The following is a 14,794-nucleotide window of genomic DNA, read 5'->3' on the forward strand; positions in this document are numbered from 1 at the left end:
TGTCCAGAGCGTAGATTAATTGCTTGCCACTTTGACACATCCGCAGGGTTGGGACTATTGGAGGAAGACTGTTCTGTTCTTTCCTCTCATCCACACAGGTGTGCCGCCAGGGATTGTCAGACACACTCCCTCCCCTCTCCGCCATTATCTCACTTCAGTCTGAGAGGAAGAAAAGAGAATGAGCGCTAAAGTTTTACTAAAGAAAAGAGGAACACCTGGAGCTATTTGGTACACTTTCAAGTAGTGAGGAGGATGTTTCTGTTCAATTTGAGAGAAATGGCGTGATAGACCTCATCGGTCTAAGCTTTGCAAATGAGGAGTGTGACGAGGTTTTTAACCTGTTTGGGCTGCAAGGGGCAGTATTGGGTAGCCAGATAAAATGTGCCCATTTCAAACGGCCTCGTACTCAATTCTTGCTCGTACAATATGCATATTATTATTACTATTGGATAGAAAACACTCTCTAGTTTCTAAAACCGTTTGAATTATTTCTCTGAGTGAAACAGAACTCATTCTGCAGCACATTTCCTGACCAGGAAGTGGAAAGTCTGAAATCGATGCTCTGTTCTTCTTCCTGCCTATAAATGGGCACAAGACCTATTAGTATACATGCACGTCATACACCTTCCTCTGGGTGTCAAGAGGCTGTGAGAGAAGAAATGAGGTGATTATCTTGGTCTGAGATGGAACACATCATCTTGGAATGACGTGTCCACCATTTTCGGTACTCTGAAGAGCGCGAGCTGGACAGTGGGATTGCCTTTTGTTTAGCTGCCCTTATAGGCGACTACAATCTCCGGCTTTGATTTTATTTGATACATGTCACCATATCATCGTAAAGTATGTTTTTTCAATATGGTTTCATCAGATTATTGAAATTTTTTCTGGAGTTTTGCCGTGTTCCGTTCTCTTCCGTTTGTTGACATGGAGAGTGTCGTGCCACCCGGCTAGCGCGCTTGCTAAATGAAGAGGGAAAGTGTCCGTTCTGAATCCAAACAACGACTGTTCTGGACAAAGGACACCTTGTCCAACATTCTGATGAAAGATCAGCAAAAGTAAGATCCATTTTATGATGTTATTTCATATATCTGTCGTAGTCGCCGGCGCCCAAGTGTTTCTGGCTATTGTGCTAAGCTAATGAAACGCTACATTTTTTTTTCGCTGTAAAACACTTAATAAATCGGAAATATTGGCTGGAATCACAAGATGCCTGTCTTTCATTTGCTGTACACTATGTATTTTTCAGAATTTTTTTATGATGAGTAATTAGGTATTTGACGTTGGTGCCTGTAATTATTCTGGCTGCTTTCGGTGCAATTTCTGACTGTAGCTGCAATGTAAACTATGATTTATACCTGAAATATGTACATTTTTCTAACAAAACATATGCTATACAATAAATATGTCATAAGACTGTCATCTGATGAAGTTGTTTCTTGGTTGGTGGCTATTTATATCTTTATTTGGTCGAATTTGTGATAGCTACTGATGGAGTAAAAAACTGTTGGAGTAAAAAAAGTGGTGTATTTTGCTAACGTGGTTAGCTAATAGATTTACATATTGTGTCTTCCCTGTAAAACATTTTAAAAATCGGACATGTTGGCTGGATTCACAAGATGTGTACCTTTCATATGCTGTATTGGACTTGTTAATGTGTGAAAGTTAAATATTTAAAAAATATATATATTTTGAATTTCGCGCCCTGCACTTGAGCTGGCTGTTGTCATAAGTGTACCGACGTCGGGCTGCAGCTTAATTTCATTGGCTCGTTTCTCACAGGAAACCAATCTCTGTAGAAAAACTCAATAGCTGGCTTCCTTGGCATTCCTGATTTGGAGTAACTTTATTTTTTACCTGTTCCGAGTTATTTTGTTTATAGTGATTAGATGGAAGGCAATGTATAATTTATTATATTTATCCCATCCCCTCCCGCCTTCTCTCATTTTTCTCTTTCTCTCTCTCTTTCTATATTGCCCTCCTCTCCAGGTAACAGTATACTCCACTCGGCAGCAGACAGTGTGACCAGCGCTGTACAGAAGGCCAGCCAGGCGCTGAACGAGCGAGGGGAGCGCTTAGGCAGGGCTGAGGAGAAAACAGGGGAGATGAAGAACAGTGCTGAGCAGTTCGCCGTCACTGCACACAAGGTGAAACATACACAACACACACACACATACACTACCGTTCAAAAGTTTGGGGTCACTTAGAAATGTCCTTGTTTTTAAAAGATAGCACAAACAGACGCCTCACAAGTCCTCAACTGGCAGCTTCATTAAATAGTACCCGCAAAACACCAGTTTCAAAGTCAACAGTGAAGAAGCGACTCCGGGATGCTGGCCTTCTAGGCAGAGTTGCAAAGAAAAAGGCATATCTCAGACTTGCCAAAAAAATAAAAGATTAAGATGGGCAAAAGAACACAGACACTGGACAGAGGAACTCTGCCTAGAAGGCCAGCATCCCGGAATCGCCTCTTCACTGTTGACGTTGAGACTGGTGTTTTGCGGGTACTATTTAATGAAGCTGCCAGTTGAGGACTTGTGAGACGTCTGTTTCTCAAACTAGACACACTAATGTACTTGTCCTCTTTCTCAGTTGTGCACCGGGCCTCCCACTCCTCTTTCTATTCTGCATAGAGCCAGTTTGCTCTGTTCTGGGAAGGGAGTAGTACACAGCGTTGTATTTCTCGCATGGAATAGCCTTCATTTCTCAGAACAATAATAGACTGATGAGTTTCGGAAGAAAGTTATTTGTTTCTAGCCATTTTGAGCCTGTAATCGAACCCACAAATGCTGATGCTCCAGTTCCTCATCTAGTCTAATGAAGGCCAGTTTTTTTGTTTCTTTAATAAGCACAACCGTTTTCAGCTGTGCTAACATAATTGCAAAAGGGTTTTCTAATGATCAATTAGCCTTTTAAAATGATAAACTTGGATTAGCTAACACACTGTGCCATTGGAACACAGGAGTATGGTTGCTGATAATGGGCCTCAGTACGCCTATGTAACAGTATAACTTTAAACCGTCCCCTCGCCCCGACACGGGCGCGAACCAGGGACCCTCTGCACACATCGAACAGTCACCCACGAAGCGTCGTTACCCATCGCTCCACAAAAGCCACGGCCCTTGCAGAGCAAGGGGCAACACTACATCTAGGTTTCAGAGCAAGTGACGTAACTGATTGAAACGCTACTAGCGCGTACCCGCTAACTAGCTAGCCATTTCACATCCGTTACACTTATGTAGATATTCTATTAGAAATCTGCTGTTTCCAGCTACGATAGTCGTTTACAACATTAACAATGTCTACACTGTTTTTCTGATCAATTTGATATTTTAATGGACAAAAAATGTGCTTTTCTTTGTATATGTATATATATATACATGTGTGTGTGTGTGTGTGTGTGTGTGTGTGTGTGTGTATATACACTGCTCAAAAAAATAAAGGGAATACTTAAACAACACAATGTAACTCCAAGTCAATCACACTTCTGTGAAATCAAACTGTCCACTTAGGAAGCAACACGGATTGACAATAAATTGCACATGCTGTTGTGCAAATGGAATAGACAAAAGGTGGAAATTATAGGCAATTAGCAAGACACCCCCAATAAAGGAGTGATTCTGCAGGTGGTGACCACAGACCACTTCTCAGTTCCTATGCTTCCTGGCTGATGTTTTGGTCACTTTTGAATGCTGGCGGTGCTCTCACTCTAGTGGTAGCATGAGACGGAGTCTACAACCCACACAAGTGGCTCATGTAGTGCAGCTCATCCAGGATGGCACATCAATGCGAGCTGTGGCAAGAAGGTTTGCTGTGTCTGTCAGCGTAGTGTCGAGAGCATGGAGGCGCTACCAGGAGACAGGCCAGTACATCAGGAGACGTGGAGGAGGCCATAGGAGGGCAACAACCCAGCAGCAGGACCGCTACCTCCGCCTTTTGTGCAAGGAGTAGCACTGCCAGAGCCCTGCAAAATGACCTCCAGCAGGCCACAAATGTGCATGTGTCAGCATATGGTCTCACAAGGGCTCTGAGGATCTCATCTCGGTACCTAATGGCAGTCAGGCTACCTCTGGTGAGCACATGGAGGGCTGTGCGGCCCCACAAAGAAATGCCACCCCACACCATGACTGACCCACCGCCAAACCGGTCATGCTGGAGGATGTTGCAGGCCACAGAACGTTCTCCACGGCGTCTCCAGACTCTGTCACGTCTGTCACATGTGCTCATGTGCTCAGTGTGAACCTGCTTTCATCTGTGAAGAGCACAGGGCGCCAGTGGCGAATTTGCCAATATTGGTGTTCTCTGGCAAATGCCAAATGTCCTGCACGGTGTTGGGCTGTAAGCACAACCCCCACCTGTGGACTTCGGGCCCTCATTCCACCCTCATGGAGTCTATTTCTGACCGTTTGAGCAGACACATGCACATTTGTGGCCTGCTGGAGGTATATATATAGTCACGTGTCACATACACTATATATACAAAAGTATGTGGACACCCCTTCAAATGAGTGGATTTGGCTATTTCAGCCACACCCGTTGCTGACAGGTGTAAAAGTCGCGCACACAGCCATGCAATCTCCATAGACAAACATTGGAGGTAGAATGGCCTTACTGAAGAGCTCAGTGACTTTCAATGTAGCATGTCATAGGATGCCACCTTTCCAACAAGTCAGTTCCTCAATGGTAGAGCTGCCCCGCCCGGTCAACTGTAAGTGCTGTATTGTGAAGTGGAAACGCCTAGGCGCAACAACGGCTCAGCAGCGAAGTGGTAGGCCACACAAGCTCACAGAATGGGACTGCCAAGTGCTAAAGCGCATAAATATCGCCTGGTCTCGGTTGCAACACTCACGACAGAGTTTCAAACAGCCTTTGGAAGCAACATCAGCACAATAACTTTTCATCGGGAGCTTCATGAAATGGGTTTCCATGACCGAGCAGTTGCACACAAGCTTAAGATCACCATGCACAATCCAAGCGTTGGCTGGAGTGTCGTAAAGCTCACTGCCGTTGGACTCTGGGGCAGTGAAAACGCTTTGTCTGGAGTGATGAATTACGCTTCACTGCCTGACAGACTAATCTGTGTTTGGCGGATGCAAGGAGAGCACTACCTGCCCGAATGCATAGTGCCAACTGTAAATTTTGGTGGAGGAGGAATAATGGTCTGGTGTTGTTTTTCATGGTTTGGGCTAGAGCCCTGACCTCAATCCCATCTAACACCTTTGGGATGAATTGGAACGCTGACTGCAAGCCAGGCCTTATCGCCCAACGTCAATGCCTGACTTCACTCATGCTCTTGTGGCTGAATGGAAGCAAGTCCCGGCAACAATGTTCCAATGTCTATTGGAAAGCCTTCCCAGAAGAGTGGAGCCTGTTATAGCAGCAAAGGGGGGACCAACTCCATATTAATCCCCATGATTTTTTTATGTGATATTCGACAAGCAGGTGTCCACATACTTGTGTCCATGTAGTGTATCATACCACATTACAAGGGCTAGAGGAGTTTTTCATAACCACATGAACTGAACAAAATAACCTTACTAGTAGTACATGTTACCAGCTATACCACATAATGGTACTATGTAACCCACATTTCCCCATTGTCTTTGACTAACAATTCATCCCAAACTGATTTTCTGTCATTTTTTATTTCAATTTTACCTTTATTTAAACTCAGTTTGAGCTCTAACCTCAGCAAAAAGATCAAACGCTGTTCTCCATCCTCAGGTGATTCAGTCTAAGTGGTTAGTTTGTTGCTTCTGGCCGCCCAGCAGGGTGTTTCACTAGCTAGATGTTCTTGTTAGGAATCCCTCCTCTTCACATAGTTTATTCCTCCATCTATTATCTCTATCCCAGCTATTCTCCATGGGCTTCTCTCATCCTCTCAATCCAAATGTATCCCTCACACAAGGAGAACTAATCAACCGCTGCTTAACCATACCATTATCATTAATATGGTTTTGCTGCAAAAACAGGAAATAAATTGTAAAGGAAATCATTTGTAATAATACGAATCGTGCCCCGCTTCTAACTCACGACTGTGATCAATTCCAATAACTTTTAAAGTAACTATAATTGTCTTTGACCCGGCTTCTTGCACCTCCTGTAGAAACAGGATCACCCAACTTTGGTGACCCACTGTTCCAGATAGAGCGCATGCGCTCTGGACCGGAACTGCAATTAATTTGTTTAAAACTGTTCACATCCTCCATCACATTCATTATGAACACACACATGAATAATACATGACAGTAATGGCGGTCTAATGGAAAACCCTTTGAAGAGACATGCCCCTTACTGTTAAAAAATGAAGACCCTGTGGCGTGAAACTAAAAGAAGACCACAGGAAAACTCTTTAACTCAGAGAATGGCCATACTGTATACAGTGCCTTCAGAAAGTATTCACACCCCTTTAATCTTTCCACATTTTGTTGTTAGATTGAGATTTTGTGTCACTGATCTACACACAATACCCGGTATTGTCAGAGTGGAATTTATTTGTTGAACATTTAGGAAATTAATAAAACATTTAAAGCTGACATTTCTTGAGTCAATACTGTAAGTATTTAACCCCTTTGTAATGGCAAGCCTAAATAAGTTCAGGAGTAGAAATGTGCTTAACAAATCACATAAGTTGCATGGACTCATTCCGTGTTCAATAATAGTGGTTAACATGATTTCTGAATGACTACCGCATCTCTTTACCCCATGCATACAATTATCTGTGAAGTCTCTTAATCCAGTATTGAATTTCAGGCGAAGATTAAACAAGGAAGTCTATGGGGGGGGGTTTTCAATGCCTCGCAAAGAAGGGCACCGATTGGTAATAAAATGAAAAAGCAAATGCTGAATATCCTTTTGAGCATGGGGAAGTTCATAATTTCACTTTGGATGGTGTATCAATACACCCAGTCACTACAATTATACAGGCGTCCTTCCTAACTCAGTTGCTGGAAATAAAGGAAACTGCTCAGGGATTTCACCATGAGCCCAGTGGTGAATTTAAATCAGTTAGAGTTTAATGGTTGTGATATGAGTATATTGAGGATGGATCAGCAACATTGTAGTTACTCCACAATACTAACCCAATTGTCAGAGTGAAAAGAAGGAAGCCTGTACAGAATTAAAATATTCCAAAACATGCATCCTGTTTGCAACAAGGCACTTAAGTAATACTGCCAAATATGTGGCAAGGATATTCACTTTTTGTCCTGAATACAAAATGTTATGTTTGGGTCAAGTCCAGCACATCACTGAGTACCACTCTGCATATCTGTTTTCCACTAGACACTTGGAGATGAATTTACCTTTTAGCAGAACAATAACTTAAAACACAAGGCCAAATCTACGCTGGAGTTGCTTACCAAGACAATGTTCCTGAGTGGCCTAGTTACAGATTTGACTCGGCTTTAAATCGGCTTGAAAATCTATGGCAAGACTTGAAAATGGCAGTCTAGCAATGATCAACAATCAACTTGACAGAGCTTGAAGAATTTTGAATGGAATAATGAGCAAATATAGTACAATCCAGGTGTGCAAAGACTTACCCAAAGACTCACAGCTGTAATTGCTGCCAATGGTGCTTCTACAAAGTATTGACTCAGGGGTGTGAATACTTATGTAAATTAGATATTTATGTATTTCATTTTCAATAAATGTGCAAACATTTCTAAAACATGTTTTCACTTTGTCATTATGGAGTATTGTATGTAGATAGATGGGTGAGATTTGTATTTATTTTTATCAATTATGAATTCAGGGTTTAACGCAACAAAATGTGGAATAAGTCAAGGGGTATGAATTCTTTCTGAAGGCACTAACTCCCCATACAGATAAGACACTCCATCCACTTCCACATTGAGCTCCAGCAATTAGATGCTTCATTTTGTGAACCATTTAACTAATTAGTTGTCTTGCAGTTTTAGTCTTGCACTCACTAAAGCATGTTTGTGGCCGTTTGTTAAAAGGTGCAACCCTATAATGTACGTGGATAACCACTGGTAGGAAGGTGATGTTAGCTAGCTACAGTAAATATATTCTGCAACATCTTCTCTGACTGGTCATAACGTTGAACAATATTTAGTTAATGTTTTGAAAGATGTATCTTTCCCCCTCTTTAGTTTTTGATGTTAAGTAAAAGTTGGGAACATCCTGTATCTGCCACCTGCGCTACTTTCCCCCCCTGTAATGCCATTGAACAAGACACCACGTCTCCCTCTTTCTACCTGTGATCCAGTATACTTTAGTTCAAGTTGAGAACATATGGTATCTTGTAGTGGACTCCATAAATGTTAAGGTGACCTGTAGTGGGAAACAACACTGCAGATTCAGTCAGTCTGTCTCTGTAGTGTCTCCCACCTGCTGAGGCTCTGTGTGACATCAGTCCATTAGCGCCACTGTTGAGCTCTCATCATCCCCACAGAAGGAGCTATGGCCATCTGTTCTGTGCTGCGGCTCTGCTGCCCCCACTTGTTAGCTCTGGAGATTTCACCCACCTCTATTTTGAAATGTGTGTGTGTGTGTGTATGTGTGTGTGTTTGTGAGAGATTTAGATTGGTGGCCCTGGCCTTTTCCTTAATGATCCTCCAGCCAAGCCCGCTAGAACTCTCTTTAATGAGATTAAGTCTGAGTGACCAGTCACTGCCTGATGAAAACACTGGGGCGTGGGCCGCTTACCAACCCCTGGGGAATAACACCACCCTAATAGCTATTATTCCTTTCTGCCTAGAAAATGGACCCTGCTTGTCCTTGTTCTACTACTCACGATGTCACGCATGTTAGCCTCCACCAGGTGGGAAACAAAGTAGTATCAATGAGGTTCTTTTACTTGTATTTGTTGGTGGTCGGATTTTAATGTGCTAGCTAACTTTGGAATTTATTTTTGTTTTTGCAGTTTCCAGAAATTAATAGATTTTTAATCTTATTGTGTTTTGTTTCAATTATTTTTGGCAACCCCAAAGGGGGTGTGGAAGAAATGTTCACTTAAATTGCTTTCTCATTTCACTTAGTCACTGCATGTTGTTTATATATCTCCACATGGCTGATGTGCTCTCGTTTTGTCCCTTCCCCTCTCTTTTTCCTCTCCACAGCTGGCCATGAAGCATAAGTGTTAAACTTTGGTGAGAGGGGTCCAGCAAGCGTGCCAGACGCCATAGGGCGGGTTTCAGATTCTATTATTTGTATTTCTTGTAACGAAGGTAACACCTATTTGTTTCTAACGAAGAAGATCTGACGACGAGGAGGTGGGAGGGAACACAGATGAGACAGTTGAGATCAAATGTTTCACGGCTAACTCTTCTTTATCCCCCTCCATTGCTCCCAAAGTACTCCTTGACCTTTACTGTGACAAACCATGGAAATTACTGACTATAGTCACTGCCCTCCCCACCCCAACACACACCACACACACACACACACACACACACACACACACACACACACACACACACACACACACACACACACACACACACACACACACACCGTCCAAAGCCCCCTAAAAGGAACAGGTCTTCAACTCCCTCAAAGAAGTGACTTTACATACGGTGCTGGAAGAGGAGAATTTAACTGCAGCAGAGTGTATGACATGACACATGCATATCATATGATGGCTTTTTTACTGTATTTAGTCAGCAATGTACACCCCAGTATGTGAACCTCAACTTGTCTAAAGGAGATGAGCTCTTCACTCTTTTGTCGTTTGACTATTTGGCATCATATTGTTTTGAAAAGCTCATTGGTGCATACATTCATTTCAGACATAGTATTAGCCAAATGTGTGGAGGACATTCATGTTGCTTCTAAAAACTACTGCTGCAAGCTTACATTTCAACCAATATGGTATGTTTTCCAAGTTTAATGTTCTGCAAAACAGTCTGTGAACTATTCATTAAAGTGACCAAGGGTTCAGGTGCATGGTCTAACAAAATACACTTTCATTACAAAAGGTTGAATAAAACCCACACAGAAAAAACAAGTATTTAGGCTTCACTGTTGCTATTTCTTAAGTGTTATTGAAGCACTTGGTTGTATGGACGAGATCAGACGGTTTATTGTAAGGTAAGAGACTACAGTATCGTTGTAAATTAGCTAGTGTAACAAGCTTATAAGACTGTAATCAGATAATTCTACCACAATATACAATGTATTTGGTGTCGAATCATTCCTCTAAATATAATTTTGATTGTAACCCTTTCAACTCCAACCTTGGTCACATCTTGTACTTATAGTTTAACTTGTGTTTATATAAAGTTTTTTGTTCTGATATGTAAAACAGCACATTGACACATCACTAGCAGCGTTGTACAATATTGGTCTGCATTCACTGTGTGTAACCGTGGCTTCCTTACAAGCAATTTGAAGCAAGTAAACCACCCTCAGTGTGGATATGTCTTGTTTATTACGCTTATTTTTTGGATTGCACTTGACAACCTTACCTTGCAGAGAGCACGGTTAAGTTCTTACTGAAATTCTAGTTGCCTCAAATTCTAATCCGCTTCCTCCTTACATTTTGGATGTTCATTGTTTTAATAAAAAAAGTCATTTGTCTGATGGTTATGAAATGTTTTTGTAACAATTGCAAGCTACTTAGTCAGTTTGTCTCCCCTCCATTGGTCAGTGAATAAGTCAGTGTCCTTTTACATGTCATATGTCTAGCTAAGGTCCAGAACAATCCAAGTGCAATGCTTCTATATCGGTGTTTTTAAACATACTGTTTCATAAGTACTTCAACAGCATGTAGTTTGACTTGAACAGTCTGAATGTGTTATGATAACACTCATGGTAACCCAAGGTCGATAACCAAAAGGAGAAGATCAAGTATGTTTTGTACCAGGTTTGAAAGAGGGGGTTGTTCCTTAAGATGTATGGTGCTTGTTGAAAGTGGATTGTGTGAGGAATACAGAAGGCCACAGTTCTGTATGTAGAATAGGCTAATGGAATGAAAAGGTAGTTATTATAGATGGTCTCAGTACTAGGCACATCTAATACAGACTTATACCATTCTTTTCAATGAAACATCACAGACCAATGCTTTTTAGAGATTGAAGGTAACATTGAATTATTCCAAAACCTCTCTCGTTGTTTATATCAGATTACATACCATCTAAATAAACACAGTCTCAAGTCTGTCTTTAAATTGTTGCCGATGTTTGCTTTTTTGGATGTGAATTTTTGTAGTAAAAACTAGAAAAAATGATGGGAGGGGCATGTGTACTGAATAGGTCATTGAAGTTTGTATCACCCAGTTATCCACTACTGGGGTCTCTGTTGTAGAGCTTACATTCTTACCACAGTGACACAGCATGTGTGCTGGCTTAATGCAACATGTAAAGTGTTGCTCCCATGTTTCATGAGCTGAAATAAGATCTAAGAAATGTTCCATAAGCAAAAAAAAGGCTTATTTCTCAGATTTTGTGCACACATTTGTTTACATCACTGTTAGGGAGCATTTATCATTTGCCAAGATAATCCATCCACCTCACAGGTGTGGCATGTCAAGAAGATGATTAAACAGCATGGTCATTACACAGGTGCTTGGACAATAAAAGGCCACTCTAAATGTGCAGTTCGTCACACAACACAATGCTACAGATGTCTCAGGTTTTGAGGAAGCATGCAATTGGCTTGCTGACTGCAGGAATGTCCACCAGATAATTGAATGTTAATTTCTCTACCATAAGCCACCTCTAACTTTGTTTTAGAGAATTGGTCTGTCATTCCAACCGGCTTCACAATTGCAGACCACATGTAACCACGACCTCCACATCCGGCTTCTTCACCTGCGGGATCATCTGAGTACAGCCACCTGGACAGCTGGTGAAACTGAGGAGTATTTCTGTTTCTAATAAAGACCTTTTGCAGGGAAAAATTAATTGATTGGCTGGGCCTGGCTCCCAATTGGGTGCTCCCCTGCCCAGTCATGTGAAATCTATAGATTAGGGCCGAATGAATTTATTTCAGTCTATTGCTTTCCTTATATGGAGTCTTAGAAATTATTGCATGTGGCATTTATATTTTTGTTCAGTCTAGAAAGCCCCCTCAGCAGTTAGCCCCAAATGTTACTTCTATTAATTTCCCCCTTTCAAGCTCTGCTGTACTTACTATGCCTTAGGTAGGTGGGACAACCACATATCAATCTTAAAAGTAATGCACTAACTGTAAGTCGCTCTCGATAAGAGAGTCTGCTAAATGACTGAAATCTAATACTCAGATTTTGGGCAAATATAATTAACATGATTCAACTATTGAGGAAGTTTCTAGTGATGCTATTCAAATGAATTATCCATGTTATTCCACACACCACATCTGGAGAAGTAGTAATTTAATCTCTCAACAATAGAACAGCAATGCGGACGGAACGCTAATCCAGACTCCCAGATGAAGTCTTCAATTTGTGTGTCAGGTGCAAGCGAGCGGAATTGGATCTTCACAGCATCAAAATTATCCTCCCGTTCTCACCCACCCACTAATAGTGCTTTAAATCCAAAATGAAAGAGGCCGTCTTTTTGACAAGCAGGGGAGTGGGGTACGGTAATGATGTAGAAATACATGATATACCTTTACTGCCCGAGAGGGTAACTAAGTGCCCCATAAAACATCTCCGGAGCGGGGCTCTCCTGTCCTGTCGTAACTCTCTCGTAACTCTCTTCCAACAGCCACTGAATCCTCCTCCTCTCCCCTCCATTCCTCCCTTAATTTTTTTTGTATATCACTGTATAGAAAGAAGCCTTCCTAAAGCCTGAACAGTGGAGGCTGGTGGGAGGAGCTATAGGAGGACAGGCTCATTGTAATGGCTAGAATGGAATAAATGGATATTATTTATACCATAAATGGAAATAATTTGAAAGACATTTACAATAGTGGAAAAACAACTGTAGCTCTTGACAAATACTAAATCAAGATCATATGAGAAAACACTTTTCCATCAAGGAATTACATTACAATGAGCAGGTTCTCCTGAATCTCCTACCACCAGCCTCTGACCCTGGAATCCCTCCATAGGGACATTATGACAGTGGCATTGACTGTATTGTAGTGTGTGTATTTTCTACAGCCACTGAGTCATCCTCTCTCCTCCATTCCTTCCTTCCTAAAAACCTTCCAATAACCCAACTGCTCCCTGCCCTGTCATGAAGGAGCCTGGGCCTGTTTCAAGGCTGATGGGTCTGCTGCAGCCTCTCCTCTCCCAATGCACACTAGCACATTTTACTTCAGGTAGTTCACGACGATGCTCGAGCTAAACCTGACCCTGTCCTCATCGCAGCTGCTCTTTGCTCGCCTGCTAGATTTGAGCTACTAACAAGGGTGTCAGGAGACTATTTGAAAATGAGCACCCATCTGTACCTGGTTTCCCCAGATCGAATTTGGTCTCTGAGGAAAAGGAATTTCAAATCCAGTGCAGAGAGACAGAGGTCCTTGGGGGTTGATTTATTATACTGTATGCCCAAGGGCTGGAGGAGAGTTGTATTGTACTTCCATAGTTTACCACTAGAGGGAGTAAAGCCCTATCAGACATGTTCCAGTCCCCAAGCATACAGTACGCTAATACTTTTCACCTTATTGCCTATTGCTCAACAACATTTTTGTGTGATTTGTCTTTGGTGGATACAATGACCATTGACTGTAGATGAGAGGTGTGAACCACTGGCTGATTGAGGGATGTTCGAAAACCTAATAATTGACCTAACTACCTACCGAGAGAGTTTTCATCTGTATTCTTTGTAGCTGTTTACATACCACCACAGTCAGAGGCTGGCACTAAGACAGCATTGAATGAGCTGTGTTCCGCCATAAGCAAACAAGAAAACGGTCACCCAGAGGGGGTGCTCCTAATAGCCGGGGACTTTAATGCAGGGAAACTTAAATCCGTTTTACCAAATATCTATTAGCATGGTAAATGTGCAACCAGAGAAAAATAACTCTGGACCACCTATACTCCACACACAGAGACGCATACAAAGCTCTCCCTCGCCCTCCATTTGGCAAATCTGACCATAATTCTATCCTCCTGATTCCTGCTTACAAGTAAAAATTAAAGCAGGAAGCACCGGCAACTAGATCAGTAAAAAAGTGGTCAGAGAAAGCAGATGCTAAGCTACAGGACTGGTTTTCTAGCACAGACTGGAATATGTTCCGGGATTCCTCCAATGGCATTGAGGAGTACACCACATCAGTCATTGGCTTCATCAATAAGTGCATTGATGACGTCATCCTCACAGTGACTGTACGTACATACCCCAACCAGAAGCCATGGAATACAGGCAGCATCCGCACTGAGCTAAAGGCTAGAGCTGCCGCTTTCAAGGAGCGGGACTCTAACCAGGAAGCTTATAACAAATCCTACTATGCCCTCCAATGAACCATCAAACAAGCAAAGTGTCAATACAGGACTAAGATTGAATTGTACTCCACCGGCTCCGACGCTCGTTGGATATGGCAGGGCTTGCAAACCATTACAGACTACAAAGGGAAGCACAGCCGAGAGCTGCCCACTGACACGAGTCTACCAGACGAGCTAAACTACTTCTTCGCTCGCTTCGAGGCAAATAACACTGAAACATGCATGAGCGCACCAGCTGTTCCGGAAGACTTTTTGATCACGCTCTCCGCAGCCGATGTGACTAAGACCTTTAAGCAGGTCAACATTCACAAGGCCACAGGGCCAAACGGATTACCAGGACGTGTACTGCGAGCATGCGCTGACCAACTGGCAAGTGTCTTCACTGACATTTTCAACCTCTCCCTGTCCGAGTCTGTAATACCAACATGTTTTAAGCAAACCACCATAGTCCCTGTGTCC

General features: G+C 42.3%; 1 protein-coding gene across 3 annotated transcripts in view; it reads left to right on the top strand.

The window, feature by feature from the left end:
• LOC129813043 (syntaxin-binding protein 6-like) overlaps window positions 1-11,131 on the top strand; it is a 154,763-nt gene extending 143,632 nt beyond the window's left edge. For all 3 annotated transcript variants that reach the window (XM_055865187.1, XM_055865189.1, XM_055865188.1), the window contains 2 exons: window positions 1,987-2,144; window positions 9,084-11,131. In XM_055865187.1, the coding sequence (XP_055721162.1) occupies window positions 1,987-2,144; window positions 9,084-9,107 (182 nt within the window). In that variant the 3' untranslated portion in view covers window positions 9,108-11,131. The remainder of the gene's footprint in view (window positions 1-1,986; window positions 2,145-9,083) is intronic.
• Window positions 11,132-14,794: the final 3,663 nt, after the last annotated feature.

This window comes from Salvelinus fontinalis, chromosome 16 (assembly GCF_029448725.1).
Source record: "Salvelinus fontinalis isolate EN_2023a chromosome 16, ASM2944872v1, whole genome shotgun sequence".
Classification (NCBI taxonomy): Eukaryota; Metazoa; Chordata; class Actinopteri; order Salmoniformes; family Salmonidae; genus Salvelinus; species Salvelinus fontinalis.